At 37.0% G+C, this 27,411-nt stretch overlaps 1 protein-coding gene, 1 long non-coding RNA gene and 1 pseudogene across 2 annotated transcripts in view; 1 reads left to right on the forward strand and 2 right to left on the reverse strand.

Moving 5' to 3' along the window:
- Positions 1 to 16: 16 nt before the first annotated feature.
- Positions 17 to 8,902, reverse strand: LOC123817526. Its single transcript, XR_006785440.1, has 2 exons — positions 8,677 to 8,902; positions 17 to 52 (listed from the first exon to the last, which is right to left on the reverse strand). It is a non-coding gene; the product is annotated as an uncharacterized LOC123817526 (long non-coding RNA).
- Positions 2,204 to 2,287, reverse strand: LOC123817830 (annotated as a pseudogene).
- A 58-nt stretch (positions 8,903 to 8,960) lies between the features above and the next one.
- Positions 8,961 to 27,411, forward strand: part of APPBP2 (amyloid beta precursor protein binding protein 2) — a 48,572-nt gene continuing 30,121 nt past the window's right edge. Inside the window, exons 1-2 of the mRNA XM_045836418.1 lie at positions 8,961 to 9,390; positions 27,249 to 27,337. Coding sequence (XP_045692374.1) covers positions 9,253 to 9,390; positions 27,249 to 27,337 — 227 coding nt within the window. The 5' untranslated portion in view covers positions 8,961 to 9,252. The remainder of the gene's footprint in view (positions 9,391 to 27,248; positions 27,338 to 27,411) is intronic.

The following is a 27,411-nucleotide window of genomic DNA, read 5'->3' on the forward strand; positions in this document are numbered from 1 at the left end:
GAGCTTTGATCTGTTCTTCCATTTGGGCCATTTTTTTTTTGTCTTGGCACACCTAAAAACAACAGATTTTTAAAAAAATCTATCTAGCCAACATCAGAAACAGAGAAAAGAAAGGCAACAAGAATGTACAATAATTGGAAAATGTAAATCATGATGGTTGGAATAAAATAAACCAGTTATTAATATATAGACTATATATTTTTTAAAAGGTTAATTCCAGCTATATGCTGTATTGACCATTAAATTGACATGAACTGTTGAGAATAAAGTAGAAATCACATTTATATAACACTGTCTTTCTCTCTGGGGACAAAGCAATTCCTCCCTCTCATTAAAAGCCTCTTTCACATACCTTTATTGGTTTATGGCTTTTCTCACATTGGTCTTTCACATTTCTTACTAACTTTATTCTTCAGTAGTTTACTTTTATTGCTCTTATAATCATCCCTTCCATTTCATTTCCTAACTTGCTCTGATTTTTATATAGGAAAATCACTGCCACTACTGGCAGGAATGTGAATTAATATAGTATAAAACACTTATAAGTTGAGCCCCCAAAATGGTTTATCTTTCCAAGTAGTTGGATCTTAAGAAGGAAGATAAGAGCATCAGAAGATGCAAGCAGGAAAACATAAAAGACAGTTTTCTTCTTCCCTACACTTTACTTAAAAGACAATGACCATTTAAAACAAAAAAGACAATAAATGTATTTTAGAAGGAAAACATATGACAGCAAAGAACAGGAGGGCAAGTGAATTTATTTGTAAATTCTTATTTGCTGGCAAGTTATTTAATTGTGAAGCAGGAAGTGTCAGATAAGTAAGGTTAAGGGTTAAGTAGAAAGTGGGAAATGGGAAGAGATACACAGTGTTGAGTCTTAAGAAGATTTTGGTAAGTTAAGAATAGATATTATCAGCCCTAGAGAAAACACTGAAAAAAAAAATAAAGAGGTATAGCTAGGAAGCTAGTAGGAAATAAATAAAATATTAGATTATTCCATATGAAATTCTAAAACCAACAAAAATAATCAATAATACTAGAAACCACATCAGTGGTTGCCTGGCATGGGGCAACTGGGGAGACCGTCTACACAAGGGCACCAGGGAACTTCCAGGGAGACGGAAATGTATACCTTGATTGGGGGAGTGGTTACATACATGTGTACATTTGTCAAAAGTAATCAACCTGTACACTTAAAGTGTACAATTTTTATTGTATATAAGCTATGCCTTAGTAAAGTTGATTTTTTTTATTGTATTTTTGACCCAGTAAATACATTTGGTGAATTCAGCCTTGGGAGACATCTGTAGTTTTTGTTTGCCAGACATCCCTGACAAGGGATGCTCATCCCAGACATCCCTTATTTTTTGGTAACACCACCTGATTTTTTTCCTTAGGCAACTACCCCTTTTTACATTGGATATAATCTTGGTGGACAGACAATTATATAGCCTTGTCTTCCTGGCCCAACCTAGCTAATCAGATTCTCTATCCCTGGAATTTGAGTATTGAGTCAAGTGGTCCAAGGACCAAAATTAAAAATTAGTCCATGCCCATCATTGCTGTGCTTTTCCTCCTTTGGACGTCAAGATGTTCCTTATTTTTTGAGACAGATTTTTCTCTTCTCCCTCAAAAGCACTTTCTGGTACATTGGAATTGTCAGTCCCTGTGATAGGCTGTCAGCAGCCATCCCTAGGAAGCTAAGGCTTTTAGGCACACAGAAATGATTCTGTTGTTCTGAGCAACTCTTAGGCCGCTCCGAACACTTCACAGATGCTGGTTAACCCCAGGTAATTAAAGACAGCCATTCTACTACTCCCATATCATGCTGGGGGGACCTGTGACATTGTCAAAGGCTCATCTGCCTGGCCTATCAGGCAGCTGATCACACTTTTCATTCTTACTGCCTTTCTGGACTCTATTTATGAAACTAAACCCTCTGTTCTCAAATGTCCCCAAATCTTTTTTTATTTCTACTCTAGAACCTATGAAACAGTGTGGGGGTGAGGGGTCGTGGCAGTGAGGGGACAGGGTATATGGCACTTTATATATTCTATACTTTCTACTTGGGGCTTTCCCCCTTCTTCCTTCCTTCTTTCCAGAGAAACTGGCTGGTGAAAGGGGTGGGGAGCTCTATTCATCAAATCTACTGTATTTTCTCTGCATGAGTTCTTTCTGTTTCCCTTCAGAGCCTAGACTTTTTTTTTGTTTGTTTTTTGTTTTCAATTAGCAATAATCGCGCCTCGGATGAACCTCATTGGCTACGATACTGCCACTGCGCAAAGCTCAGAGCCTAGACTTTTGAAACACAAAAACAAAGAAAAGGCTCCTTGTTTTCCTCTTCTGTGTTCTCTCACTTAAAACAAATGGGCATAGAACATTCTATCGGCTACTTCAATGCGGGGGAAGGGTTGCTGTTCATATTTTACAACTGGTATCTTACCACATAAACAAAATGTATAAACATCCTTATACATATACCTATTTGAACAGCTGAGGAAACATCTATAAATTAAGTTGGAATTTGCACATTGACTATATTAATATTTTCTCTTCTTATTGGACTAATATGAATTTTTGTGAAATAAAAAATTTTTTAATTATTATTTATTGATTTGAGAAAGAGAAACAGAGAGAGAGAGAGAGAGATATTGACTTGTTGTTTTACTTATTGATTCATTCACTGGTTGCTTCCTGTATGTGCCCTGACAGGGGATCAAACCACAACTTTAGCGTATCAGGAAAATGCTCTCACCAACTGAGCTACCCAGCCAGGGCAACATAAAAACATTTTAATACCACTTCACACCCATCAGGATAGATGTTATTAAAAAATGGAAAATATGTGTTAGTGAAGATGTAGAGAAATTGGAACCTTTGTGCACTGCTGGTAGGAATATAAAATGGTAAAAAGTGATATGAAAAACTGTTATGCAGATCCTCAAAATGCTAATGTAGAATTGCCTTATCATCCAGCAATTCTAGGCATATACCCAGAATTGAAAACAGGGACTCAAATAGATGTTTGTACACCTATGTTTTCTTTTTTTTTTTAAGATTTTATTTATTTATTTTTAGAGAGAGAAGGGAAGAAGAGAGGAAGAGAAACATGGATGTGAGAGAGAAACATCAATTGGTTGCCTTTTGCACATCCCCAACTAAGGACCTGGCCTGTAACTCAGGCATATACCCTGACTGGGGATAGAACCAGCAACCTCTTGGTTTGTGGAACAATGCCCAACCCACTGAGCCACACCAGTCAGGGCTATACACCTATGTTCTCAGCAGCATTATTCACAATTTCCAAAAGGTGGAAACAATCCAAATGGCCACTGACAGATGAATGGATGAATAAATGTAGTATATACATAAAATAAAATATTATTCAGGCTTGAAAAGGAGTGAAGTTCTGATACATGATACAACACGGATGAACCCTGAAAACATATGCTAAATGGGACATGTTGTCTTCCCCATCTAGTTCTGCTGCTGGTGACTCACACTGCATGCCCCAAGTCCTGGTCCTTTTCCTGGCTAGATATGGCTCAATACATCCTTCATTTTTTAAAAAGAGGAAAGAATAGAGAAAGGAAAAAGGTAAGAAAACATGCTAAATGAAATAAGCCTGATACAAAAGGACAACTACTGTATAATTCCACTTATGTGAGGTACCTGGAATAGAGAACTCATTAGAGGTTACCAGGGCCTGGGAAGAGGGGAAAATGGGGAATTGCTGTTTAATAGGTACAAAGTTTTTGTTTGGGATGATGAAAAAGTTCTAGTAATGGACAATGGTGATGGCTGCATAACACTATTAATATATTTAATGCCGATGCATTATACATTAAAAATGGTTAAAATAGTAAATTTTATGTTATGTATATTTACTACAATTTTCTAAAAAGGAACAATATTTTAAAATGTATGTTTTTAAAAATTTGTTTAAAAGAAGTACATTAAAATTTTTAGGATGCATAAAACTTTGTTTTTTTCTCCCTAAAGATAGGCAGGAAGGCCTATTCATTTATCAATTCAGTTACTGAATGCTCACCCTATGACTGCATTAAGCTTGGTATCTGAAATGAGAAATATTTATTGTCCAATACACAGATACACAAGATGTTTATGCACTCATTAAGGAGATAAGGTATCCAAACATGATATAATTAAATTATAACATAAAACACTTAAGAGATTTACAGGGCTGATTATAATGTGACCTCTTAACTTTTTCTTTTTACTCTCTCTCTTTTTAAAGATTTTATTTATTTATTTTCAGAGAGAGGAAAAGGGAGGAGAAAGAAAGGGAGAGAAACATCAATGTGTGGTTGCCTCTCACATGCCCCCTACCTGGCCCACAACCTAGGAACATGCCCTGACTGGGGATCGAACCAGCAAGCCTTTGGTTTGCAGGCTAGCACCCAATCCACTGAGCCACACAAGCCAGGGCTTCTTTTCTTTTAAATTACACATTCTCCCTCTCTTATGATAAACTCTCTTGCCTTCAACTATCATCAACAATTATCAAGTTTTTTTTCCTTGATAATTTTTGAAACCTTTCCCAAATCCCGCTGTGTATCTTATGGGTATATCATCCTTAAAAAATCCAAAACTGGACCCAATTCTTCAGTATACTGTTAAGCTTGGTAAATGACCTTGCTATATATTTTGTCTTCTAAGTTAAAAATCTGTGTCATTTGTACGTTCTAACTGAAATGATCGGTAGGCAGTTGGAGGTGGACTGGATCCACTTAGGATAATTGTATCTCTATCAAATGGCTCAAGAGTTATTATTATATGACTATACCACTTTGCATATAGTTTACTTTGTCCCTACATTCTATTTAATCGAAAAAGTCATAACTTTTCACTGTCACAAATAAAGAAACACAACTTTGATTCACAATTTTCTAGTTTTCACTTTCTGATGATTAGAAAATGTCCCAGAAATTGCAGTTGTCATGTCAAGGTGAAATGAACCCATTTATAATTGTTCAAATAAATCTGTTCAAGTATTATTTTCCTGTGAACTTCATTGCAACTAAAAATACTTTGGGAATTGGCCTATACTGAGACTCTTACAGCATTTATTATATCCAAAACCAACTTATTCTCTCCTCCTCAGTACTCCTAGAATATCCTGTGAAAACTCTACTACAGTATTTCTCGTACTGTATTGTTATTATGTTCTGTCTTTCCACGAATGATCCATACACTTCTATTCCCTATACTGGGCAACCAAAACAGTATACACCCAAAACCACTCAGACCTCCTGATTCTCTACTTCTGATTGTCAGGTAAGTAGGCAGACTGCATAGGGCAAAGTTCCAAATGGACTTCCTCAAAATAAAGCCTGGCAAATGAAAGGGTATATTATCCATTGTTTCTTAGGGTCAAATGGCAGTGTTATGTATGTTAATGAAAACAGTAGAGAACAAGATAGGGGGAGCATCCTGACAGGTAGCAGTCTGGATTAATTTTGGAGACAGAATGTCACATGTAGCAGGCAGGGTGACTATAAAGGGGCCAAGACAAGATGGATAATAACAATGAACGTACTCAGGAAACCCTTGAGTTTTCTGCAAATATGGGTAATAGCACTGAGGAATGAGAACTGGTCAAGAACTTGTTGGCAAAGTCTTGCTCTGTTCTTTGGTGGTTGCAAGTTACAGAACCCAGTCATTTTGCCAATAAGCATGGTGCAACAGGGGTAGCTTGGCGACTCTATTTGTGAGATCCATGTGTTGATTGGTGGTCTGTAGTTGATGGGTGTTGAATATGTGGATTTAGACTTGGAGGACTCTGAAAAGACTACAAATTTAGAACAAAAATCATTGTCTCCATTTTGATATTCTATGGTTAGGCAGTTCACTCTTATAAGCATAAAGTTTAGAAAATTGTCCATTACAGATTATGAATTGTATCATTTTCATGAATGAATTCATATGCTTAGTAATATGTAGCCAAGAGAGGAAAGAGGTTCAAAATGGAAAATGATGGGTTCCTAGGAACTTTGGGGGGTTGGAATGGGGTGTTCCAGCGATCTATTATGCCACAAAAAAAACACCCCAACCTTAGTGATATAAATGAACTACCACTTTTATTATGTTCCTGCAGGTCAGAAATTCAGACAGAACAGAGCAGGGATGCTCTGCTCAGCTCCATGGGCCATCATCTGGGAACGCTAGAGTGGTTCAGGGTGACTCAAATGTCTTGAAGTTGGAATCATTGTTGGTTTCGTCACTGACACAGCTGGTACCTGAGTTGGGAACGTTGACCAGAGTGCTTACACATAGCCTCTTTATGTGGCTTGGCTTTCTGTGAGCATAGTGGTCTTAGGGTAATGCATCTTTTTTTACATGGTGACTCAGGAATCCAAGAGTGAGTATTCCAGAGAACACAACAGATTCTGCATGTCCTTTTCTGACCTAGCATCACTTCTCCTATGCATTATTTGTTGAAGCAGACACAATTCAATCAGATTCAAGAGGAGGGTACTTAGACCCCACACCTTGAATAAGGAAGAAATTACAATTTTTAAATGGTCACAATGTGTATCACCTCTTAAGATGATCAGAATTCTTTTTGGAGCAGGTCCATGTCTCATATAGCTCTGTTTGGTACAAGGCCTTCTGCTAAATTTGAGGCTACCGGTAGTCATGGCTTAAAGGGCATCTGATGGACTATAAGGGTAACTTTGTGACACAAAGGACCTCTGTCCACCAAAATGCATAGGTGGCCATGACAGTTTAGCAGCCCTCTTTCTTATTCTACCCTTCTGTAGCTGACAAAGCAAAATTCTTACCTCCTTCTGGCTCTGTAGGTAATAGACAACTGCTGTTTTCCTTTTGACACACTGTTCCTTTTACTTCCCTGCTTATAATCCTTTATAGACTCCCTAGCATCTCCAAAATAAAGTCCAAAGCTATTAACATCCCATTTAAGCCTCTTTTTGATCTGGCCCTGACCACTAAACACTTAGATGATGCTAAGCTATCATCTAAAATATGAACGCCAGTATTTATATATAATTATTGAGTTCACTGGGATTTATTAAATTCCTAGGGCAGGGGTTCCTCACCCTCTGGCCACAGACTGGTACCTCTCATGGCCTGTTAGGAACCAGGCTGCACAGCAGGAGGTCCCCCCAGCTAGCCGAGCCTGGCTCTCATTTTTGCCTGAGCTTTGCCTCCTGTCTCCTGTCTCCCATAGCCCCTGTCCCTGTTCCATCCTGTCCCCCTATCCCCCTACCACCCCATCTGTGGAAAAATTGTCTTCCATGAAACCAGACCCTGGTGCCAAAAAGTTTGGGGACCGCTGTTCTAAGGTATAAGGGAGAAGAGTTCTTCCTCAGTTTTGGTTGGTCCACAACAAAAATGGCCTAGTTTCCTCTGGTTTGTCTGTTCAGCCAGTTCTTGAAGGTCAAAGCCTATAGAAGGCTTCTAGTTCTGAGTCAATGTTCCCCTCTGGTCCTTTGCACAGATGCCAACCCACTGATCCTGACTCCTCCATCCCTCAAGGTGAATTGTTTCTGTGTCCCTGTCCTTTTGGGCAACCTGTCTGCCCCTGATCAGGGCCTCCCAGTTTATCACACACATTTTAGTAACTTTCAATCTCAAAACAATGAAGGGACCAAGAGGCCCTTTCAAACACAGAGTCACCACTGTCTATATACATTTTTGGATGTCTAGTCTTGTCCAGCAGCATCTAAGGTCCACACAGCAATCAATACAGGTGTCTAATACAACCTGTTTATAGGATTTGAGCCCAGGTCCTGATTCAACCAACATGTCCTAGAACATATGCATTCAATTTCAGGGGATTCGTGGATCCTTTGAGGCAGGGTTGCTGGATAAAATACTGATGCCCAGTTAAATTTGAATTTCAGATGAATGATAAATATTTACATGGATAATTATGCATTTGGCGGGGAAGAGGTTCAAACAGCTTCCAAAGGTCTAGGTCTAAGAACTGAGGATTTGCTGAAGGAACTGGTGTGCTTGAGCGACTTGACATGGGTGGATAAAACTACAGCATGTAACATATTAAAAAAACTACCATTGTTTATCTGAAATTAAAACATAACTGGACATTTGCATTTTTTTACTTGTTAAATCTGGCAATGCTACCTTAAGGCCAACCACAGCTTTCTTAGTTATGTGGTAAGAACTGATATAGACAAGGACTACACAAACAGCTGATGTTCAGGCTGAGGAAGAATGGAAGCCAAAACAAGTACTCTCAATTATTCAACAGTTCCCCTGAAGCCCAGACTAGAATTATGGGGAAAAAATGGAAATCCTCATTTCTATCCTACTACAGAGTCCTATCACTAATTCCATATTAGTGATTATGGAATTATTTGCTAATTCCATAATCAGGTTAACCTGCCTACTAAATTCTGCTAAAGCAAGAGTTCTTTTCTTCTCTCTAAATTTTGTTTGGAAAAAGAAACATGGTTTAAAAAAAAAGGTTCAAACAATGAGAACGGTTATGCCATGAAATTCAAGTCTGCCTTCCATCTTGACCCCTAGTTCCAGGACCAAAGGTTCTAAACTTGGCTTAGGGACTGCAATCTAAGCAAGGTTTCTAGAGTAATGTAAATTCCCTGAATGTATAATTATCAGTGTACTCATAATTGTGCATTTTTGTGAGAAGAGGATCCAAATTTTTACCTGAGCCACGAAAGGTTAAGTGCCTAAGGCATGTTCTGCTGAAAGGACTGATTCGCCCGAACTGACTCGGAACGCGCAGGTAAAAATGCTGGAGTAACTCGTCCCACTGTAAAAAGTCTACCTGCATCCACACAACTGCGGTTCCTTAGAAGAAAAGTATGTTCTCGGTAGAAGGGATGGTCACAGCTCTTTTCTTTCCAAGTTTTCCGCCTGCCGCATTCCTTCCCTCCAGCGCGTCAGCGTGCAATGACGTCATGACGGCGCACACGCAGCCCCGCCCCTGCAGAGATCGGCGCTGGGACGGAACCCGGGTTTCTCTCAAACCCGGAATGTGAGGCTTTGGCCCACTGTGCCCTGCTCCCTGTCCCGATCCTTACCCGGGCCTACGTCCGCTGCCGCTGCCCCAGAGTTCGCCCCCGGAAAAGCCAGGGTGGCCGTGCCCTTCTGCCGTGTTCCCGCGTGGGTGGCTGCTGCCGCCCCTCCGAATCCTCCGGGGCCGCAGAGGAGTTCGCTACGGAGGGAGGCGGGGGCCTTCGGGAGGAGGCGGCGGAGGAGGCGGAGGAGGAGGGAAGGAAGATGGCGGCCGTGGAACTAGAGTGGATCCCAGAGACTCTCTACAACACCGCCATCTCCGCCGTCGTGGACAACTACATCCGTTCCCGCCGAGATATCCGCTCCTTGCCGGAGAACATCCAGTTCGATGTTTACTACAAGGTACGGACCGTGGGCCTGCTCTTCGCTCTCCTGCCGCAACCCGAGGGGCCGCACCCCCTTCCACGTCTGCGAACCCCCGTAGTTAACCCCTCACCCCTCGTAGCATGATGGCCTCCGAGACATCTGGTGCAATCTCCGGGTTGCCAGGGTAGAGACACCCTAGCTCCATAGTCTCGGTCATTCAAGATCTTGGGCCTTGATCGGTATCTCTTCCAAACGAGTCTGTCCCCGTTTTGGTGTCCCCTCCTACACTGTGCCCCCCGGGGTAGGCCTTTGCGTGGACTTTCTCTATTGCGCCCCTGTCCCACTCAGGTCCTTCCCTCCTAGCCTGTGTCTTCGGGATATTTTCTGCTCTCTCTTCCCAATTAAATGTCAGCATCAGCTGGATCTTTTGCTCTGCTCTCCCCCACCTCCGTCCCCTTCCTACTCTCTCCTCTCGCCGCCCTCCTTCCCAAGTATTTTTCTCCGCTTCGTGTTGCTTGGTTTCTCTTTTCTCATCTTAATCGAGAGGGAATTGAGGAATTATTGGAAACAGTTGTGTGTATTATTCGCCTGTTCGTTAAAGCTTTGGTTTTCATTTGTACCTGGAGTTAAATTGGGGATTTATTAATATGGAAGTGTTAATAAACTACTTGAAATGAAGGGGGGAATCCTAAGAGAAAAAATACTTTAGAATTTAAATTACATTCATGTATTTGGAAGTTGCAATCTTGCAGCATTCCTAAGTCGCTCCCCCTCGAAAATCGCAACAAAAAGTCTCCAAGTCACTCTCCAAGGAGTTTCAAGGGTAACAGTCTTTAGATGTGGACAATTTTTGCAGTGTTTAGAGAGGGAGGAGAACTTTATGGACTTGGAGCCTCCCTTTTCCTCCCCCCGCCGCAACATTTGAGTGTGAACAGTGGATTTATTATTCAGTTCTCCTTGCCTTGAAGTTGGCGTGGATAACTCCTTTTCTCCAATAGCCACCCATACCAAATTTGACCACGAATAGAGTATGATTTATTTTTTACATCTTAAATACTTCCTCTTGCTTTTTTAAGTTAGCTTGAACAATGTAAACTGATATTTAATAGATGTATATGTTCTCATATATGTGTATGTTTTATAGGAGTTGTTTTGTGGGAAAGATTGCCTGCTTTCTCCACCCCAGAATAATTTTTCAGAAAGCAGTCAACTTGATGCATTCTGTTAAACCTAACTGATTTACACCAACTCTAAAAATGCAAATGTCCCCCCCCCGCCAAACATTTGGAGAAGATTCATTTTGGTCATGCATATTATTATGAGGGGGGGTAGAGAAAAACCTCCCTTCCTTTTAAATCCCTTTGATACATTGTCTTTTATTTATATCTAAGGAAACATTGTATATTTAAGATTCATTCCTCCCAGGGAAGGATGAGAGTTGTTTTTCTCAACCAGAAGCTTCAGCTTTGTGTATGTGCTACTTCTGTCCATTTTATAAATCATATGCCATCTTTTACACTTTTAGAGAAAAATAATTGGAAATTTCATCCAAGTACATTTCATAGTTGAATTCTCTCAAAATAAAATACTTACTATCTTCTAGTAATCTTTTAATTGAAGCTTTTCATTCGAAGGTTGTTAGTATGAACAGGTAGTGCTTTTCCCACATTTTCTGTTTCACGTAGTTCACAAAGTTTTAATATTGCTCCTTTCTGGTACACCTTTACCTTTAATAGGTGTATGCCTGTTGGGAGAATGGCACTGTGCTAAGGTGAAGGGGTTAATTTAACATGTGCCTAGAACTATGGTTTTACACATGTTATCTAGTTTAACCTTCACCAACTTTAAAGTAGGGTATAACCCTGTATGAGGTGAGAAAGTTAAGTATGTATTGGGTTGGCCAAAAAGTTCATTTAGTTGTTTTTCTATAAAAGACACACCTTTCATTTTCACTAATAGCTGTATTGATTTGGTTATTTTGCGTGTGTCAGCTATCTCCCACATGGTGTAACGTTGATTGTTCTCAATGTCTTGATTTGATTACCATCAACTTCAACTGGTCTATCAATGGTGGAGTACAGTCCAGCAAGAAATCTCCAGCACGGAATTTCATAAATCACTTTTGACTCGTTCTGTCAGTCACAGCATCTTCTCCATCCACTGCACAAATCTTTGTTTCAGTTGCATTGTTACCTTTCCTGAAATAATAAACCATAATATGTCGAAAATGTTACGTATTTGATACTTCCATCTTCAATATTAAAATGGCTACACAAATTTCACCAATTTTGATAAGTTTTTTTAAATGCATGCTGATATTACAGCTGTCAATACAATCTAACAAAATTGTTTTGAATGAAATTAAAGATAACTAAGCACTGTTAGAGCTATCTATAGAAAAAAAAAAACACAAATGAACTTTTTGGCTAACCCAACAGTCAAGATTTCATACCTAACATTTAGTTCCTTTGGAAAGATTTTGCATCTTGAGGTAGATTATTTTTATGAAAGATATAGAACTAATTTTTATTAGCTTTTACAGAAATAACTAGGGTGCAAATCAATCCCTGGACTTCAGTTTTTAATCTAAAGGAAATATAAGAAGGAACTTAACTTTCAAACATTGTATGAACGCATAAACATAAGAGACTTTTAAAGCATTTTAATACTTATACTCATCCTGTGCCCAATTTGTGAAAATGTTAAGCACCTTACTGTTTACAGTTTTATTTTCTTCAATTTGGAGCCAAGCAGAAACTCATAATTAGTTCCTTTTGGCAGTTCCAGCTTCCATCAACAGGCATAGTCTTAGACAAAATTATGGTATTTGTGAAACCAAAAATTCCCCCATCCCTCTTGATTGGTTTCGTCCAGTGTCAACTATGTTGTTTTTTCTGTAGCTTCAAGTGAAGGTACCAACGTAAAGCTTCAGGAGGTGGGATTGTGGAATAAATGAGAGGTGAAGAAGTAAGCACGCTGTCTGCTTTCCAACAGGGAGGGAGAAAGGCGTTGATAATGTACAAAGAGTAAAACATGAGGGATTTTTTAAAAATATATTTTATTTTTATTTATTTTTAGAGAGAGGGGAAGGAGAAAGAGAGGGAGAGAAACATCAGTGTGTGGTTGCCTCTCATACACCCTCTACTGGGAGCCAGACGTGGCCTGCAACCCAGGCATGTCCCCTGACTGGTCATTGAACCAGTGACCCTTTGGTTTACAGGCCGGCGCTCAATCCACTGAGCCAGACCAGCCAGGGCAGATTTTTTTTTTTTTTTTTTTTTTGAATAATGGAAGACATGATAATATATTTACTGGCTGAATGGCAGAAACCAAAACAGAGTGAGGTTAAATAAATATATGTGAGGCAGGAAATAAATTGTGGAGCAGAGTCCCTGAGCAGGAACATCAATTAATGAGTCTTCCCCTTCCTTCATGGTGCATCAATTAAGGTATCAGTCATAAATTGGAGGTGGAGAAAGAATACTTCCTTTAAAATAGGTGAAAAGTGTTAAGGATATAAAGTATCAACATAAGTTTGTAAAGAATGGTTGTCATGAATAAGAAGGTAAGGTCATCTTTTGGTAGTAAGGGTTAGGAATGCTGGTTTTTATGCAGGATAGCTAAACTGAAGTTGGAAATGGCTACTGAGGTATATGAAAAAGGAAATTTACCAAAAATACATTTTAAAAAATTGGCAGGTGGTGTAGATGGTTTAATAAAAAGTAACATCATATAAAATAATGTCTTTGTATCTGTCCTGGTTTTTATCCAAGGGTGCTCAGCCATTTAGGTATAGGAGTGAATAAGGTAAATAGAAGGAATTATAAAATTATAACAAACAAGTGAAAACAAACAGAATGAAAGGTTGGTTTCTTTAAAGAATGAAAAGTATGATCTTTTCATTTTAACTGCTGAATGGTATATTTTGTGTCCTGTTCCAATTACAAAATTTTCCACAGAGTTAAATTTTGGCTGGGTGAAGTATTTCAGTAATTTGTGAAAAGTATTTTCACAAATTTCAAAAGTATTCCAGGTCCATCCATGCTGACACAAAGGGTAAATTTTTATTCTTTTTTACTGCTGAGTAACATTCCACCATATAAATGCCCCATAGTTGTTTTATCCACTCATCTACTGATAGATACTTGGGCAAGTTCCATTATCTTAGCCATTGTAAATAACACTGCAATGAACATAGAGGTGCTTATGTTCTTTTGAGTTACTGTTTTGGGTTTGTCCGGATCCCAGAAGTGGGATTGCTAGGTCGAAAGGCAGGTCCATTTTTAATGTTTTGAGGTATCCCCATACTGCTTTCCACAGTGACTGCACCAGTCTGCACTCCTACCAACAGTGCACAAGGTTCACCTTTCTCCACATCCTCACCAGCACTTGTTTGTTGATTTATTGATGATAGCCATTTTGACAGGTGTGAGGTGGTATCTCATTATGGTTTTAATTTGCATTTCTCTGATGGCTAGTGATGTTGAGCATCTTTTCATATGTCTTTTGGCCATCTCTCTCTGTGTCCTCTTTGGAGAAGTGTCTATTCAGGTCCTTTGCCCATTTTTAATTGGGTGGTTTGTTTTTTGGTGTTGAGTTTTGTAAGGTCTTTATTAATTTTGGGTATTAACCCCGTAAGATGTATTGTCAAATAATGTTCTCCCATTCTGTGGGTTGTCTTTTTATTTTGTTGATGTTTTCCTTTGCTGTGCAAAAACTTTTTAGTTTTATATATACCCATTTGTTTATTTTTTGTTTTTTTCCCTTGTTTGAGGAGATAATATCCAATAAAATATTGCTCTGAGCAACATCTGAGATTTTGCTGCCTGTTTTCTTCTAGGATTTTTATGGTTTTCAGGTCTAACATTTAAGTCTTTGATCCGTTTTGAATTTATTTTTGCATGTGGTACACAAAAGTGGTCTAGTTTTATTTTTCTGCATGTATCTGTTCAACTTTCCCAACACTATTTATTTAGGATTTTTCTTTTTAATTTATTTATTTTAGATAGGAAAGGGAAGAGAGAGGGAGAGAAATATCAATGTGTGTGGGGATACATCGATTGGTTGCTTCTCATATGCCCCTAACTGGGGACCTGGCCCACAATCCAGGCATGTGCCTTGACCATGAATGGAACCAGGGTGTAAGTCTCATGCTGAAAACCATATGAATTCATACCTGATTTAGTATTAATTTTTTGTGCATATTTCTGATGTATAGCTATATATTTGTCTCAACTAATATTCTGATAGTCTTTTAAAGTTGGCTGGTAACAAATTGAAAAAGAATTCCTGAAACATATTTGACAGCCAAAGAGTTAAAAATCTTTTTTTTAATACTGACTGGTGTGGCTCAGTTTGTTGGGCATCGTTCTGCAACTAAAAGTCACCGGTTCATTTCCTGGTCAAAGCACACACCCAGGTTATATATAGGTTTAACCCCCCAGTACAGGTGTGTCTGAGAGACAACCAGTGGATGTTTCTCTCTCATGTCAATGTTTCTCTCCCTTTCTTCCCCTTTCTAAAAATAAATAAAATCTTTAAAAAATAAAAACATAATTTTTGAAAAATAATCTTTTTATATAAAGAGCTTTTAGGATTAATAAATTGAGAATGAAAACTTTCTGAAGAAGAAGTATAAGAGAACATAAATAGCCAGCCATGCCATGTGTCTTGGGGGGAAGGTAATGTTATAAATTTGTCAACTCATCTCAGTTTAAGCTATGAATTTATCACATACAGTTTGAATCAGACTCAGAATTTTATAGGGTATAGGAAACTGATTAAGTATGAAGTTCATCTGGGGAAATTAATTAAATGAGAGTTACTAGTCAAGGAAATTTTGAAGATGCATAATACTTAGGAGAGATATGTATTAAGACAGTCAATTATATTAACTACATATTGGGTTGGCCAAAAAGTTCACTTAGTTTTTTCCATATGATGACTCAAGTAGTGCTTAGTTGTCTTTAACTTCATTTGAAACAATTTTGTTAAATTGTATCATGAAAGCTGTCATATCAGCTGTATTTTAAAAACACATAAAAATTGGTAAATTTTTATGCAGCCATTTTAATATTGAAGGTATAAGAAAATTTGCAATGTTTTCAGTGTATTGTGTTTTATTATGTCAAGAAAGGTAAAAATGAAACTGAAGTGCAAAAAAAATTGTGCATTGTATTGGGAAGGTGCTGTGACTGATCAAATGTGTCAAAAGCGGTTTGCACAGTTTCTTGGTACTATTGACATTTTGACCAAATAATTGCTGTTTAGCTGTCTTATGCATTGGAAGATGTGTAGTAGCACCCCTGGTCTCTATCTACAAGAAGCCAATAGCAGGAGATAACCAACATAGTCAAAATACCCAGAACATTAAACCTATTGGTGAAAATGAATGATGTGTCTTATTTTGCGGAAAAAACTAAATCGAGTTTTTGGCCAACCCAATATTTTAAAACAATGTAGAACTGGCAGAAGAACAGCAGAGAGAGAAATTGATTTATAGAACATAGTAGACAGTCAAAATAGACACCAAAGCACATTTAAGAATTTAGTATATGGTAAAGTTATGAAACAATGTTATATTTTAAATAAATGGGGACACATCAAAACAAAAAGCCTTGGGCAACTGAATGTTTGGGGTAAAAGTTAGACCTCTACTTTACACCATATACCAAAATGAACTTATGGTGATTAAAGATCTAAATATGGCAAATGAAATCATAAAAGTATCAGAATAAATTATTGGGTCAGTCAGTATCTCGCAGTAGGAAATGACTGGAATTTTTCTTTAAAGAAATTATTTTTAAGGTAATTTACAAATTTAAAATTTTTTTAATGTCAAACATTATAAAAATAAGTAATGTTATTAAAGGTAAAATCTTGTCTTGCCAACACTAGAATGCCATCTTGGCATGAGGAAGACTTTTTAAGCATGAAATCAAAACCTAGAAGGAAGAAAAGAAATCAATACTTTTGAGTACGTCAAGACTTATAAGCACATTTTTTAAAAATTATGCAAATGACAACATGACAGATAAGGGGTGAATTTCCTAATAAGAGAAGAGCTATTATTAATGACAACCAACTCATTTCCAGAAGACCTGAAGAGCCAGCACATAGAAGAGAAAAATAGGAATGGCCAGTAAATATCAAAAGATGCTCAACTGAAAGACACATTAAGATGCAATATCAAGCCAAACCAGTAACGAAGAAGAAAGAAAATCCAGCCCTGGCTGGTGTAGCTCAGTGGATTGAGAGCGGGCTTGTAAACCAAGTGGTTGCTGGTTCAGTTCCCAGTCAGGGCAAATACCTGGGTTGCAGGCCAGGTCCCCAGCTGTGGGAAGGAACATTGATGTTTCTCTCCCTCTTTCTCCTTCCTTTCCCCTCTCTCTAAAGAATAAATAAATAAAATCTTTAAAAAAGAAAGAAAGAAAATCCAGAGGATTTAGACTAGCAAATATCAAGGTGTAGCAAAATATGAGATTGTCACATGGATAGACAGATATACCAATGGAATGAAACGGACAGTCCCAAACCAGACTGACACATATACTGTCACCTAATTTATGAAAAATTGACACAGCAATACGTGGGTAAAGGAAAATCAAGTAAATTGTATTGGTCAATTAGGTATGCATATGGGTGGGAAGTGTCACAACTTATTTTACACCATACACAACAATCATTTTTAGATGAATTATTGATCTAAACATGAAAAGCAGTTTTTTAGGGGAAAATTTATATCAGCAGAGCTTTACTAAGTAGGATACAAAAATAGGCTAAATAAAAAGATGATTTGATAAATGAACTATATTAAGATAAAGAATATCTATTCATCAAAAAATACCATTAAAATAGTGAAAAAGCCAAGTCACAGAGTGGGAGAAGATATTTGCAGGTCGTATATCTGACAAAGGACTCATACTGTATCTAAAGAACTAGAAATTAAATAACCTTTTTGTTTTTTAAATGGGGAAAGAACTTGAATGGACATTCAAAAAGGATATTGAAAGGCTCTGTCAAAACATTTGGAAAGGGGCTCAACCTTATTTTGTCTTCAGGGAAATTGCTGTCCTACTATACATTCTTAAGAATGACTAGATGAAAAAGAAAAAAGCATTGCTAAGGATATGGAGCAATCAAAATTCTCAGTACACTGTTTAATGGGAATGTAAATTGATATGCCATTTTGAAAAGCTAGTATTATCTACTAAAATTGAACATATACATACTCTCATTAATTCTACTTCAAGATACATTCAAGAAAGTTCATAGCAAGACTATTCATGATAACCAAAAAGCAGAAAGTGTTTAATAAATAGTGGAATGGTACACAATGAAAATTAATGAACTGTACCTGTTAGAAATTATAGGTGAATGTTACAAATGATATTGAGTGAAATAACCGAATAATGGGAGTATATACCAGAAGCTCCCAAACTTTCTCCCTTCACAGCATGTGGTTCCTGGCACCCCTATGCCAAAGGAAATACCTAACAGTTCTATGTATTATGTAGTTAGACACAAACAACTTAGTAATATCTATGTCCTAACAACTTAAGAGCCATTAAAAATGTGCAAAAAAATTTTTTTAATTAGAGAGAAAAAGAAACATCAGTTTGTTTTTTGACTTATTTATTCATTCACTGGTTGATTCCTGAATGTGCCCTGACCAGAGATCAAACCTACAACCCTGGTGCATCAGAATGATGTTCCAACCAACTGAGCTACCCAGCCAGTGCTTTTTTACTTCATCCTTAAATAATCACGATTACTAGTGGAATGTGTGTTTATAGGGCACTAAACAACTTACCAAATATTGGAATCAGGACACCACCACCCTCATTTTCTGTTCCATGTTGATATTTTTGCACATTGGTTTTTTATCATAGTAACCACTGCAAATGCAGCTTCACGAAAATAAAACATTGAAAGGAATATGGCAGTTAAGTAGTGATAAAGCTGCCAAACACTAGTTGCCCATAGCTGCGACCCACGAGTTCTAGGCAAATGATGCATGATGAAGCATTTTCTCTCGCTGGGCAGCATTGTGACTCATACAAGAGCTGGCAAGTGTGATGAGTTCTGAAACATTTTTTTCTTGGTCAAAATGCAACGAGTACAGGGTTTGACAAGTTCTGAAGCCAACTCGTACCAAGGTGTGATTAAATATAAACTAAGATCACAGTGCAGTCAGCAGATGAAGGGCATTACATGAAGTATACAATATAAGAACAAAGTAAAGGAATATCAACATTATAGCCCAATTGTGAGTTTTTTCAGTTACATTTCAGATGAATTCTGAGACTAGAGAACAAGAATAAATGTAGGTTTTAAGTGAAGATAGCATGTATATTAAAACAAAATATTGCTACTTTTATTTACTTATGAGGTAAAGGATATATTTAGAGATAAAGGACACATTATTTTTTAAAAAACCTTTTATTGTGGGGGAAAAAATGAACACAAAAGTATAGTGTATAAAATAATGGACCTCCATGTGTTCATTGCCCAGCTTTAACAGTTAAAATTCTTGGCTAGTTTTATTGCTGAATCTGTTCTTCCATCAAGTTCCCCTTTTCTATAGTATTTGGAAGCAAATCTAGACATCGTATAATTTTATCTGTAAATATTTTAGTACCTGTCATACTGTTATAACACCTAAGAAAAGTTAACACCAGTTCCTTAATGTTATTAAAATGTCCAGTCGTTGAAATTTTCAGTTGTTTCAAATGTCAGATACATATATATACCTTTACAGTTTGTTTGTTTGGGTCAGGATCCAGACAAGCTGTATGACTTGTCTTTTGGTTATTATGTTTCTTAAATCTCTAGGTTTCCTTTCCATCTGTTTTCATATCTTTGTACTTTATTTATTTGTTGAAGAAACAGGATGCTTTGTCCTATGTAATCTTCTTTTGCTGCAGTCTAGATTTCAGTGGTCAAAATATAAAACATTTCTATCATCCCTTCTAGCTTTTGTTTCTGTGGAGACTTCCTGGGTTTCACTGGTTTCAGGTCAGTTTTTAATGTCAGTGTCTAGGTTCGGATTCTGTAAATTGTCTAGGTAGTATGAACTTGGACTGCATACTCATGTATGTCTTAGGCTGGAAGTTTTGGTTTTTCATAGCTGACTTTGTGCTACGGCTGTGGGTGATGTTTCAGGCTTTTTTTACTCCTGGCTTTAGGCAGATAGGTTAGCTCCATGTCCCCTTTTCTTACAAGGCTCCAGTGCCTGGACTTGTTTTTATCTGGTCTTTGCACTCTAGCCCCAAAGCATTCATCTGTTTTTCTTCCCTCTAGCCATTTTTGAGTTTGTGTCTTCTTAATTTGGGAGTGCTGTGGAATTTCTACTCTTGGTTTTAAGCTTGGCTATTTATGCAAAAATTGTTTTGTGATATTTTATCCAGCATTTTCCTGCATTTGGAAAGAGACTAGAAGGTTTTCACATATGTGTGATCTGCCATATTGCTAGAAGCTCTATTCCCATTCCTCTTCAAAATTAACTTAATGTTTATCCTTGGAGTGGGTATCTTACTTGTTTTTCTAAAATACTCTGCCTACCTCTTTTGTATAATCTGTGAATATTGTTTTACTGCTCTTGGCAGGTGTTAAATTTTTTGAGATCAAAGAACAGTTCCTACTGACCTTGCACTACTGTAGTGACCACAGTCACCACCATAACCCTGATACCTAGATAGTGCTTTACACAAATGTTCCTGATGTTTATTAAGTTAGTAAAAACAAATAATAAGTAGAATGGTCCAGCTATAATATTCTTGCCTTTGATATGAAAAATCACAAAGATAAAATAGGTTCTGTAAGCTAAGAGTTTCATGTAATGCGTATGCCCAGGTTACTTGGTAAAAGATTAGATGCTAAAATAGGAAACACTTATTTTTCTCTCTAAATTTAAGCAACTATTATTTAGAATTTGTTCTGATTTTTCCATTTAGGTACTGGCACTTTATGTTTTTCATGACTCCAGGTTATTAAGTTTGTATTCAAAATTGTTTTGAGGGTTTATTTCATGAGCACTGTTCTGTATGAAGTACAGATGGACGTAAGATTGTCTAGTAAATGTTTCTCACTAGGGTGCTTACAGCCTGCTGCTTGGGGAGGCAGTAAGTAACTATGAAATTGGGGGTTTTCTCTTAGTGTCAATTTGCTTTTTAAGATTTTACTTATTTATTTTTAGAGAAAGGGAAGGAGGGAGAAAGAGAGGGAGAGAACATCAATGTGTGGTTGCCTCTTGCACATACCCTACTGGGGCCCTGGCCTGCAACCCAGGCATGTGCCCTGACTGGGAATCGAGCCAGTGACCCTTTGGTTTGCAGGCCGGCACGCAGTTCACTGAGCCACACCAACCAGGGCTCTTAGTGTCTAATTTATCAGATAAATTTGGGCAGTTTCAGTAAATAATGATAAACTCCAGAGTAGAGATTGTCTTGAATTTTTTTTCTTCTAAGTTTTTGAGTTACATCCAAAGTAGATTGCTACCGATTTGCATTATATATTCAGTAAATACTAGGTATTAGGAATAATATAGTGGTGACAATTGTCACCTCATAGAGTGTGGACTGTAATGGAGTAACGTGTTTAACAAATTATTGTTTAAGTGAACGTGTGCATGCATGTCTTAATGCTACCTACTGTGGAGGAAAAATCATGAGAAAGTATAACAGGGAACAGAATTTAGATTGGGGGGTCAAGTGGCATGTTAGGTAAAACCATTAGGATAAATAACAAATTAGCCAACCAAGTAAAAAATTATGGTACCAGTGCTTCATGCAGAGGCAACAGTTTATGTGTGCAAAAGTCGTGAGGTGAGATAAAGCTAAAAGAAAACTAATGTGTTAGGAATGTAAGGGATAGGCAGAAAGAATAGTAAAAGGTGAGATTTGAAAGATAGGCAAGAATCAGACAACTTGTAGAGACCTGTAGGCCACATTAAAGATTTTGGATTATGTTCATGTTGAGAGTCCCATTGAAAAGTTTTAAAAGGAACAGCATGAAATAATTTACTTTTTTAAAAAATTTTTTAGTTTTTTGATTTGAGAGAGACATTGATTTGTTGTTCCCCTTAGTTAAGCATTCATTGGTTACTTCTCCTAAGTGCCCTGACTGGGTGGGGGAGTGTGGGGGGTCTCAGACCTGTAACTTTGGTTTATTGGGAGGACACACTAACCAACTGAGCTCCTTAGCCAGTGCCCAGTTTATTTTTTTAAAAAGATCATTCTAGCTACTGTGTGGACAATTGAATATAGGGGGACAGGAGTGGTAATGGAAGAGTTCAGTTCTTCCAGACCTTTGCAGTAATCCAGAGGTAAGAGGAAGAGGAGGGCAGAGATGAAAGATTTGAGATATAAATCCTATACTATAGATGTACGTTCTATTGAATATCAATCCAGATTTTAAAAAAATACATATATGTTGGTAGGTATATAACTTAGAAACAAAAGTTTTCTGAAAACTTCTTTTATGTGTATCATGGTAATATTTTCTCAATAATAACCCCTTTTTAGGAAGATTTTTGCTTTTTAATGACTCAGAGGGGTAAGAATTTCAAACATGAGTAAGCTACATGAGTTTCATAGATAGTGTATGAGACTTTGTAGTTATTCTTAGATCATAGTTATGGACTCAGTTTCTTTTATATCTTTCTAAACCTTTCTAAATTTTTGTTTTGGGGAATTAGTCTAAATTATTTGTGTGCTGATTTGATAGTAAGACTAAACTGTTCACTCTTAGCCTGTGGGAAGTTTGGTAATGTTAAGTTGGCAAGGAAAGCAACCACGCCAGTTCAAAATCCCTTGGATTATGAAAGGCATTCATCCCCATCTTTATCTCCTAGAGAGTTCTCTGGGTTGGGGATGTCTTGCGTTGTCCTTGCAGTAGTTGCCTTCAGTTTTCTATAAGATTTTTACTTTAGGCCCTGAAAGCCTTTGCATCTGAAACATCACCAGGAGATTCACCTCTTTGTGTAGTAAAGATGTTAAGTGTGTTAGTAGTAATTTACTTAGTTTTGTTGTGTTTTAAATTTTTGTTTATAGTATTTTATACTTAGGGATATTTTAGATTCTTATGTAATCACTTATCTCATCATGATTTTTGCCTGTGGTATAATGCTTAAAAAGGCAATGTTACCACGTAGCTTTCAACACTATGATTTGTTGAATATTTAAAACTTGCAGCCCTGGCTGGCATAGCTTAGTGGATTGAGCGCGGGCTGCGAACCAAAGCATTAACAGGTTCGATTCCCAGCCAGGGCACATGCCTGGGTTGCAGGCCACGGCCCCCAGCAACCGCACATTGATGTTTCTCTCTCTCTCTTTCTCCCTCCCTTCCCTCTCTAAAAATAAATAAAATCTGCCCTGGCTGGCGTAGCTCAGTGGATTGAGCTTGGGCTGCGAACCAGGCATCGCAGGTTCGATTCCCAGTCAGGGCACATGCCTAGGTTGCAGGCCACAGCCCCCAGCAACCGCATATTGATGTGTGTCTGTCTGTCTGTCTGTCTGTCTCTCTCTCCCTCCCTCCCCCCCCCCTTCCCTTCCCTCTCTAAAAAATAAATAAATAAAATCTTAAAAAGAATAAAAAAATCTTTTAAAAAACTTGCATAAATCTGGAATTTATCTTTCTGTACTTTATTAGAGGTATCTTTGTTTCCTTTTTTATGCACTCTTTGAACTAATTTTTTCTTCGATAATTTTAAAATGATTCCTTTATTATATGTTAAGTTTTTACATATACTGAGGTCTGCTTTTGAACATTGCATTTTGTTCCATTAATTGGTCTCTCTTCATACCTGTATAATACAGGGTGGGGCAAAAATAGGTTTACAGTTGTTTGTATGGGAAATAATACAGTGATTAATAACACAATAATAAACTCTTTGCCTTGCATAGTCACGACTGTAAACCTACTTTTGCCCCACCCTGCATTGTTTTAATCATATTTTTATTTTCTGTTTTCATACCTTTGGGAGGTAATTTACCTACTTCCTTGTTTTCCTTAAGGCACCATATTTTTCAGACTAGAAGATGCATTCTGCCGCCCCCCCCCCCCCGCCAATTTGGGAGGAATAATGGTTGCTAATGCTGCTGTTGAGTTCTGTTTACATTTACATTGGTGAAATATTGTGTTATTAAATATTTTACCACATTTTTTGCTTCAAAAATTCTTCCCCTAAAACCTAGGTGCATTTTATGGTCTGAAAAATATGGTATATCATTAGCTAAAAGTAGTTGATAGAGTCCTTTAACAGCCTCATTATTCAGTGAATTCAGAACACAGTATTAAAGGCTATAATAATGAAACTAAAGATTTTTAAAAATCTAGTATGACAATCATTGTGAAGAATCCTAGAGCCTCAGTTTTGTTTCTTCTATCTCTGCTCCATAAGATGTATTAATAGCGGGGAGGGGGCCAGGTGGAAGTGGAAGAGGGTGTAAGGGGGATAAATGGTAATGGAAACAAATACAATAAGTTTTTTAAAAGATACATTAAGAAGGGATTAATCTTTAAATCTTCAATTATTTCTATAAAAATGTTAAAAATTACCCATCATGTGTTATATTCAAGAGGCAGTATAATGTAGGTTATTAAGAACAAGGATGTAAGGACAAACTGCTTGGAGCCAGGTTCTTTCTTTGCCGCTTCTTAGTTGTGTGCTTTTGAGCAGGTTACTTTTTTTTAAGACTTTATTTATTTTTAGAGAGAGAGAAAGGGAGGGAGAAAGAAGAGGAAGAGAAATACATCAATTGCTTGCCTCTTGCGCACCCCCAAACCAGGGACCTGGCCCACAACTCAGGCATGTGCTCTGATTGGGAACTGGCAACCTTTGGGTTTTCAGGATGATGCCTAATCCACTGAGCTAAATCAGTCAGGGCTTGAGCAGGTTATTTTAACTTTATATGCCTCAGTTTCCCATCAATATAAGGATAGAATGAGTTACCTATGAAAACCACTGGCACATAGAAGATTTTTGTAAGAATTAGATGCTGTTTTTATTCTGGATCAGTATCCAAAACTCTCATTCAAAAAATGTATAAATTTGCATTTTTGGATAAATCTGATAAGGATGATTTGAAATAATTAAATCATACTCTCTCCACAGAATTTAAATGTGAATCCATTTTTACTAGAAAAATTTGAACAGATGACTAAAAAAAGTGTTCATATTTGTTAATAGGGTATATTTACAATTATAACTAGGGTAGCAACTTTTCTAAATTTTTAGTTTAAAATCCATTTAATAGGATATGCCAATTTTCGGTTACTAAAGAAATACTATGAATTGTAGAGTATATAAAGTTTAATTTAATTGTTTTTATTTGACTAGTGAGTACCAACAAAAAGGTTATACAATTTTTCATTTTTTCTACGTACAAAAGAACTTCTAAGTTCTTAAGTCTTAGTAAGACTAAGACTTCTAAGCCTTAGTTTGCTAATGTTGAGTTATTTTGATAAGAAGCTAAGATTGTTCTGTACTATGATGTTTGTGCAGCGCGTGTGTGTGTGTGTAGAAAGAGAGATAAAACTGCATTTGTTTTTCTGCCCCAAATCAGAAATTTACCACATTGTTAAGTTCCTAAATAGGAATTTATCAGCTTTATTTTCCCTGAGTTATTCTCTGTTGGTTAATAGTCAAATATGACAGTGATTAATAGTAGTGAATTTTACTATATACATTCTCAGAAGCTTTTTTTTAATAGCAGAAAACATAATCATCTCCAAAAATAGCAGATACTTCCTTATGAAGGTGTATTGTTAATTGAATGTCCAACCATTATGTGAAGGTAACATTTCTTCCTCCTCTTCCTGAGGTGGTTGCTTCTCCCCTCCAGCAGTCATTATGGATTTTCCATAACAGTCATTATTAATCTTCACTAATATATATATACCTAATTTGACTTGGCTACCATTGTGACTAGTGACTTATATCCAGGAGTTTCCTGACTGAGTTTGTAATGTGTTTTCCCTGAGCAAAGTTAACTGCTGACTAGATTGAGAAATGAACTCTAATCTTGTCCTCTTTCTTAGTCCTCATAAACTAAGCTAAGTGCCAAGTGCCTGTAATGTAAAGTAAATCAATAAAACCAAATTCCTGTCTCCTAAGACACTGTATTTATATAGCACATATTAATTTCAAAACTGTTTGATGAAATGGAGTTAGGGAAAAGAGAAACAATAGGATTTGTCTCCTTTTAACCATATGCATGAATTATTTATGATAAACACTTAACACATTCATTAAGATATTTTAAATAGAGGTTCTAAAAATTTAGAAAAGTGAATAAATGATTTTACTGTAATTAAAAATCCTGCTGTCCTGGATTACTTTAGATATGACCTACTGTCAGGCTACTTATGAAGTGTCGTGCTCAGAACCGAACTGAGATTCTCGTGGTGGTCTGAAGAGTCTCATGGGGAGCATTGATCACTTCTGGCTTCTGCACACTATCTTTGCTATCAGTTTGATGATTTTACATTGATTATCTACTTTTGTTTAAGGAAAAAAAGTTAATTTTGGAAGTTTCTTCAGTATGACTTTTTAATGTTCATTTAAATAAGTACATAAGTATATAATACTTTGTATTACTTACCATGTACCAGATACTGTTTTACACTTACTAATTTCTTTTTTTGATTTATTTTTCTTTATTTTTAATTTTTGTTCAAGTGCAATTGTTTTCCATTTTCTCCCCACCACACCCCCACCCATCCCTGCCTCCCACCCTCGAACCTACCCCCTTTGGCTTTGTCCAGGTGTCCTTTATACATCCTCCTTGATGCCCCCCCCCCATCATCCCTTATTATCCTTCTCCCCCTCCTCTCTGGTTACTGTCAGATTGTTCTTTATTTCAATGTCTCTGGTTTGTATTTTGTTTGCTTGTTTTGTTGATTAGGTTCTACGTATAGGTGAGATCATATGGTATTTCTCTTTCACTGCTTGGCTTGTTTTACTTAGCATAATGCTTTCCAGTTCCATCCATGCTGTTGTGAAGGGTGGAAGCTTCTTTCTTTCTGCTGCATAGTATTCCATTGTGCAAATGTACCACAGTGTTTTGATCCACTTGTAATTTTATTTTTCAATTACAGTTGACATTCAGTGTTATGTTAGTTTCAGGTGTATAGCATAGTGGTTATACAGTCATAATTAACAAAGTGATCCTCCCGATAATTTATGTACACACCTGGCACCATACTTAGTTGTAGTTATTACAATATTGTCAACTGTTCCCTATGACTGTTTTGCAACTACCACTTTGTAATTCTTAATCCCTTCACCTTCTTCACCCAGACCCCCAATCCTTGTCCCCTGTGGCATCCATCTGTTCTCTGCGTCTATGTATCTGTTTCTGTTTTGTTTGTTCATTTATTTTGTTTTTTAGATACCACATATAAGTAAAATCATATGGTATACAAATACTAATTTCTATCATATACAACTAGTAAAATGCTTTTATATAGCCCTGGCTTGTGTGGCTCAGTGGATTGAGTGCTGGCCTATGTACCAAAGGGTCACCCCTTCCATTCCCAGTCAGGGTACATGCTTGGGTTGCTGGCCAGGTCCCCAGTAGGTGGTGCAAAAGAGACAACCACACATTGATGTTTCTCTCCCTCTTTTTCTCCCTCTCTTTCCTCTCTAAAAATAAATTTTAAAAATATAATAAAGTGCTTTTATACAAATTGTAGAAATTTGTTAATTTAATGTTACATTTCTCTTAGCATAAATATCCTTCCTGTTATTACTATGTAATCATATCAACTTTGAATATTATTCATTAAATTCATCTAATATTAAGTTCATCAAATTATATTCATAAAGTACAATTAAAGTAGAAATTAAAGTAAAAAATTAAAAAATTATCTTCTTTGGTTTTTTATTTCAGCTTTATCAACAAGGACGCTTATGTCAACTGGGCAGTGAATTTTGTGAATTGGAAGTTTTTGCTAAAGTATTGAGAGCTCTGGATAAAAGGTAAATTAATTCATTAGAAATTGTGGTAAATTATACATAACCTAAATTTTACCATTGTGACTATTTCTAAGTGT

This window comes from Phyllostomus hastatus, unplaced genomic scaffold, assembly GCF_019186645.2.
Source record: "Phyllostomus hastatus isolate PE091 unplaced genomic scaffold, TTU_PhHast_1.1 phas_contig_210, whole genome shotgun sequence".
NCBI lineage: Eukaryota > Metazoa > Chordata > Mammalia > Chiroptera > Phyllostomidae > Phyllostomus > Phyllostomus hastatus.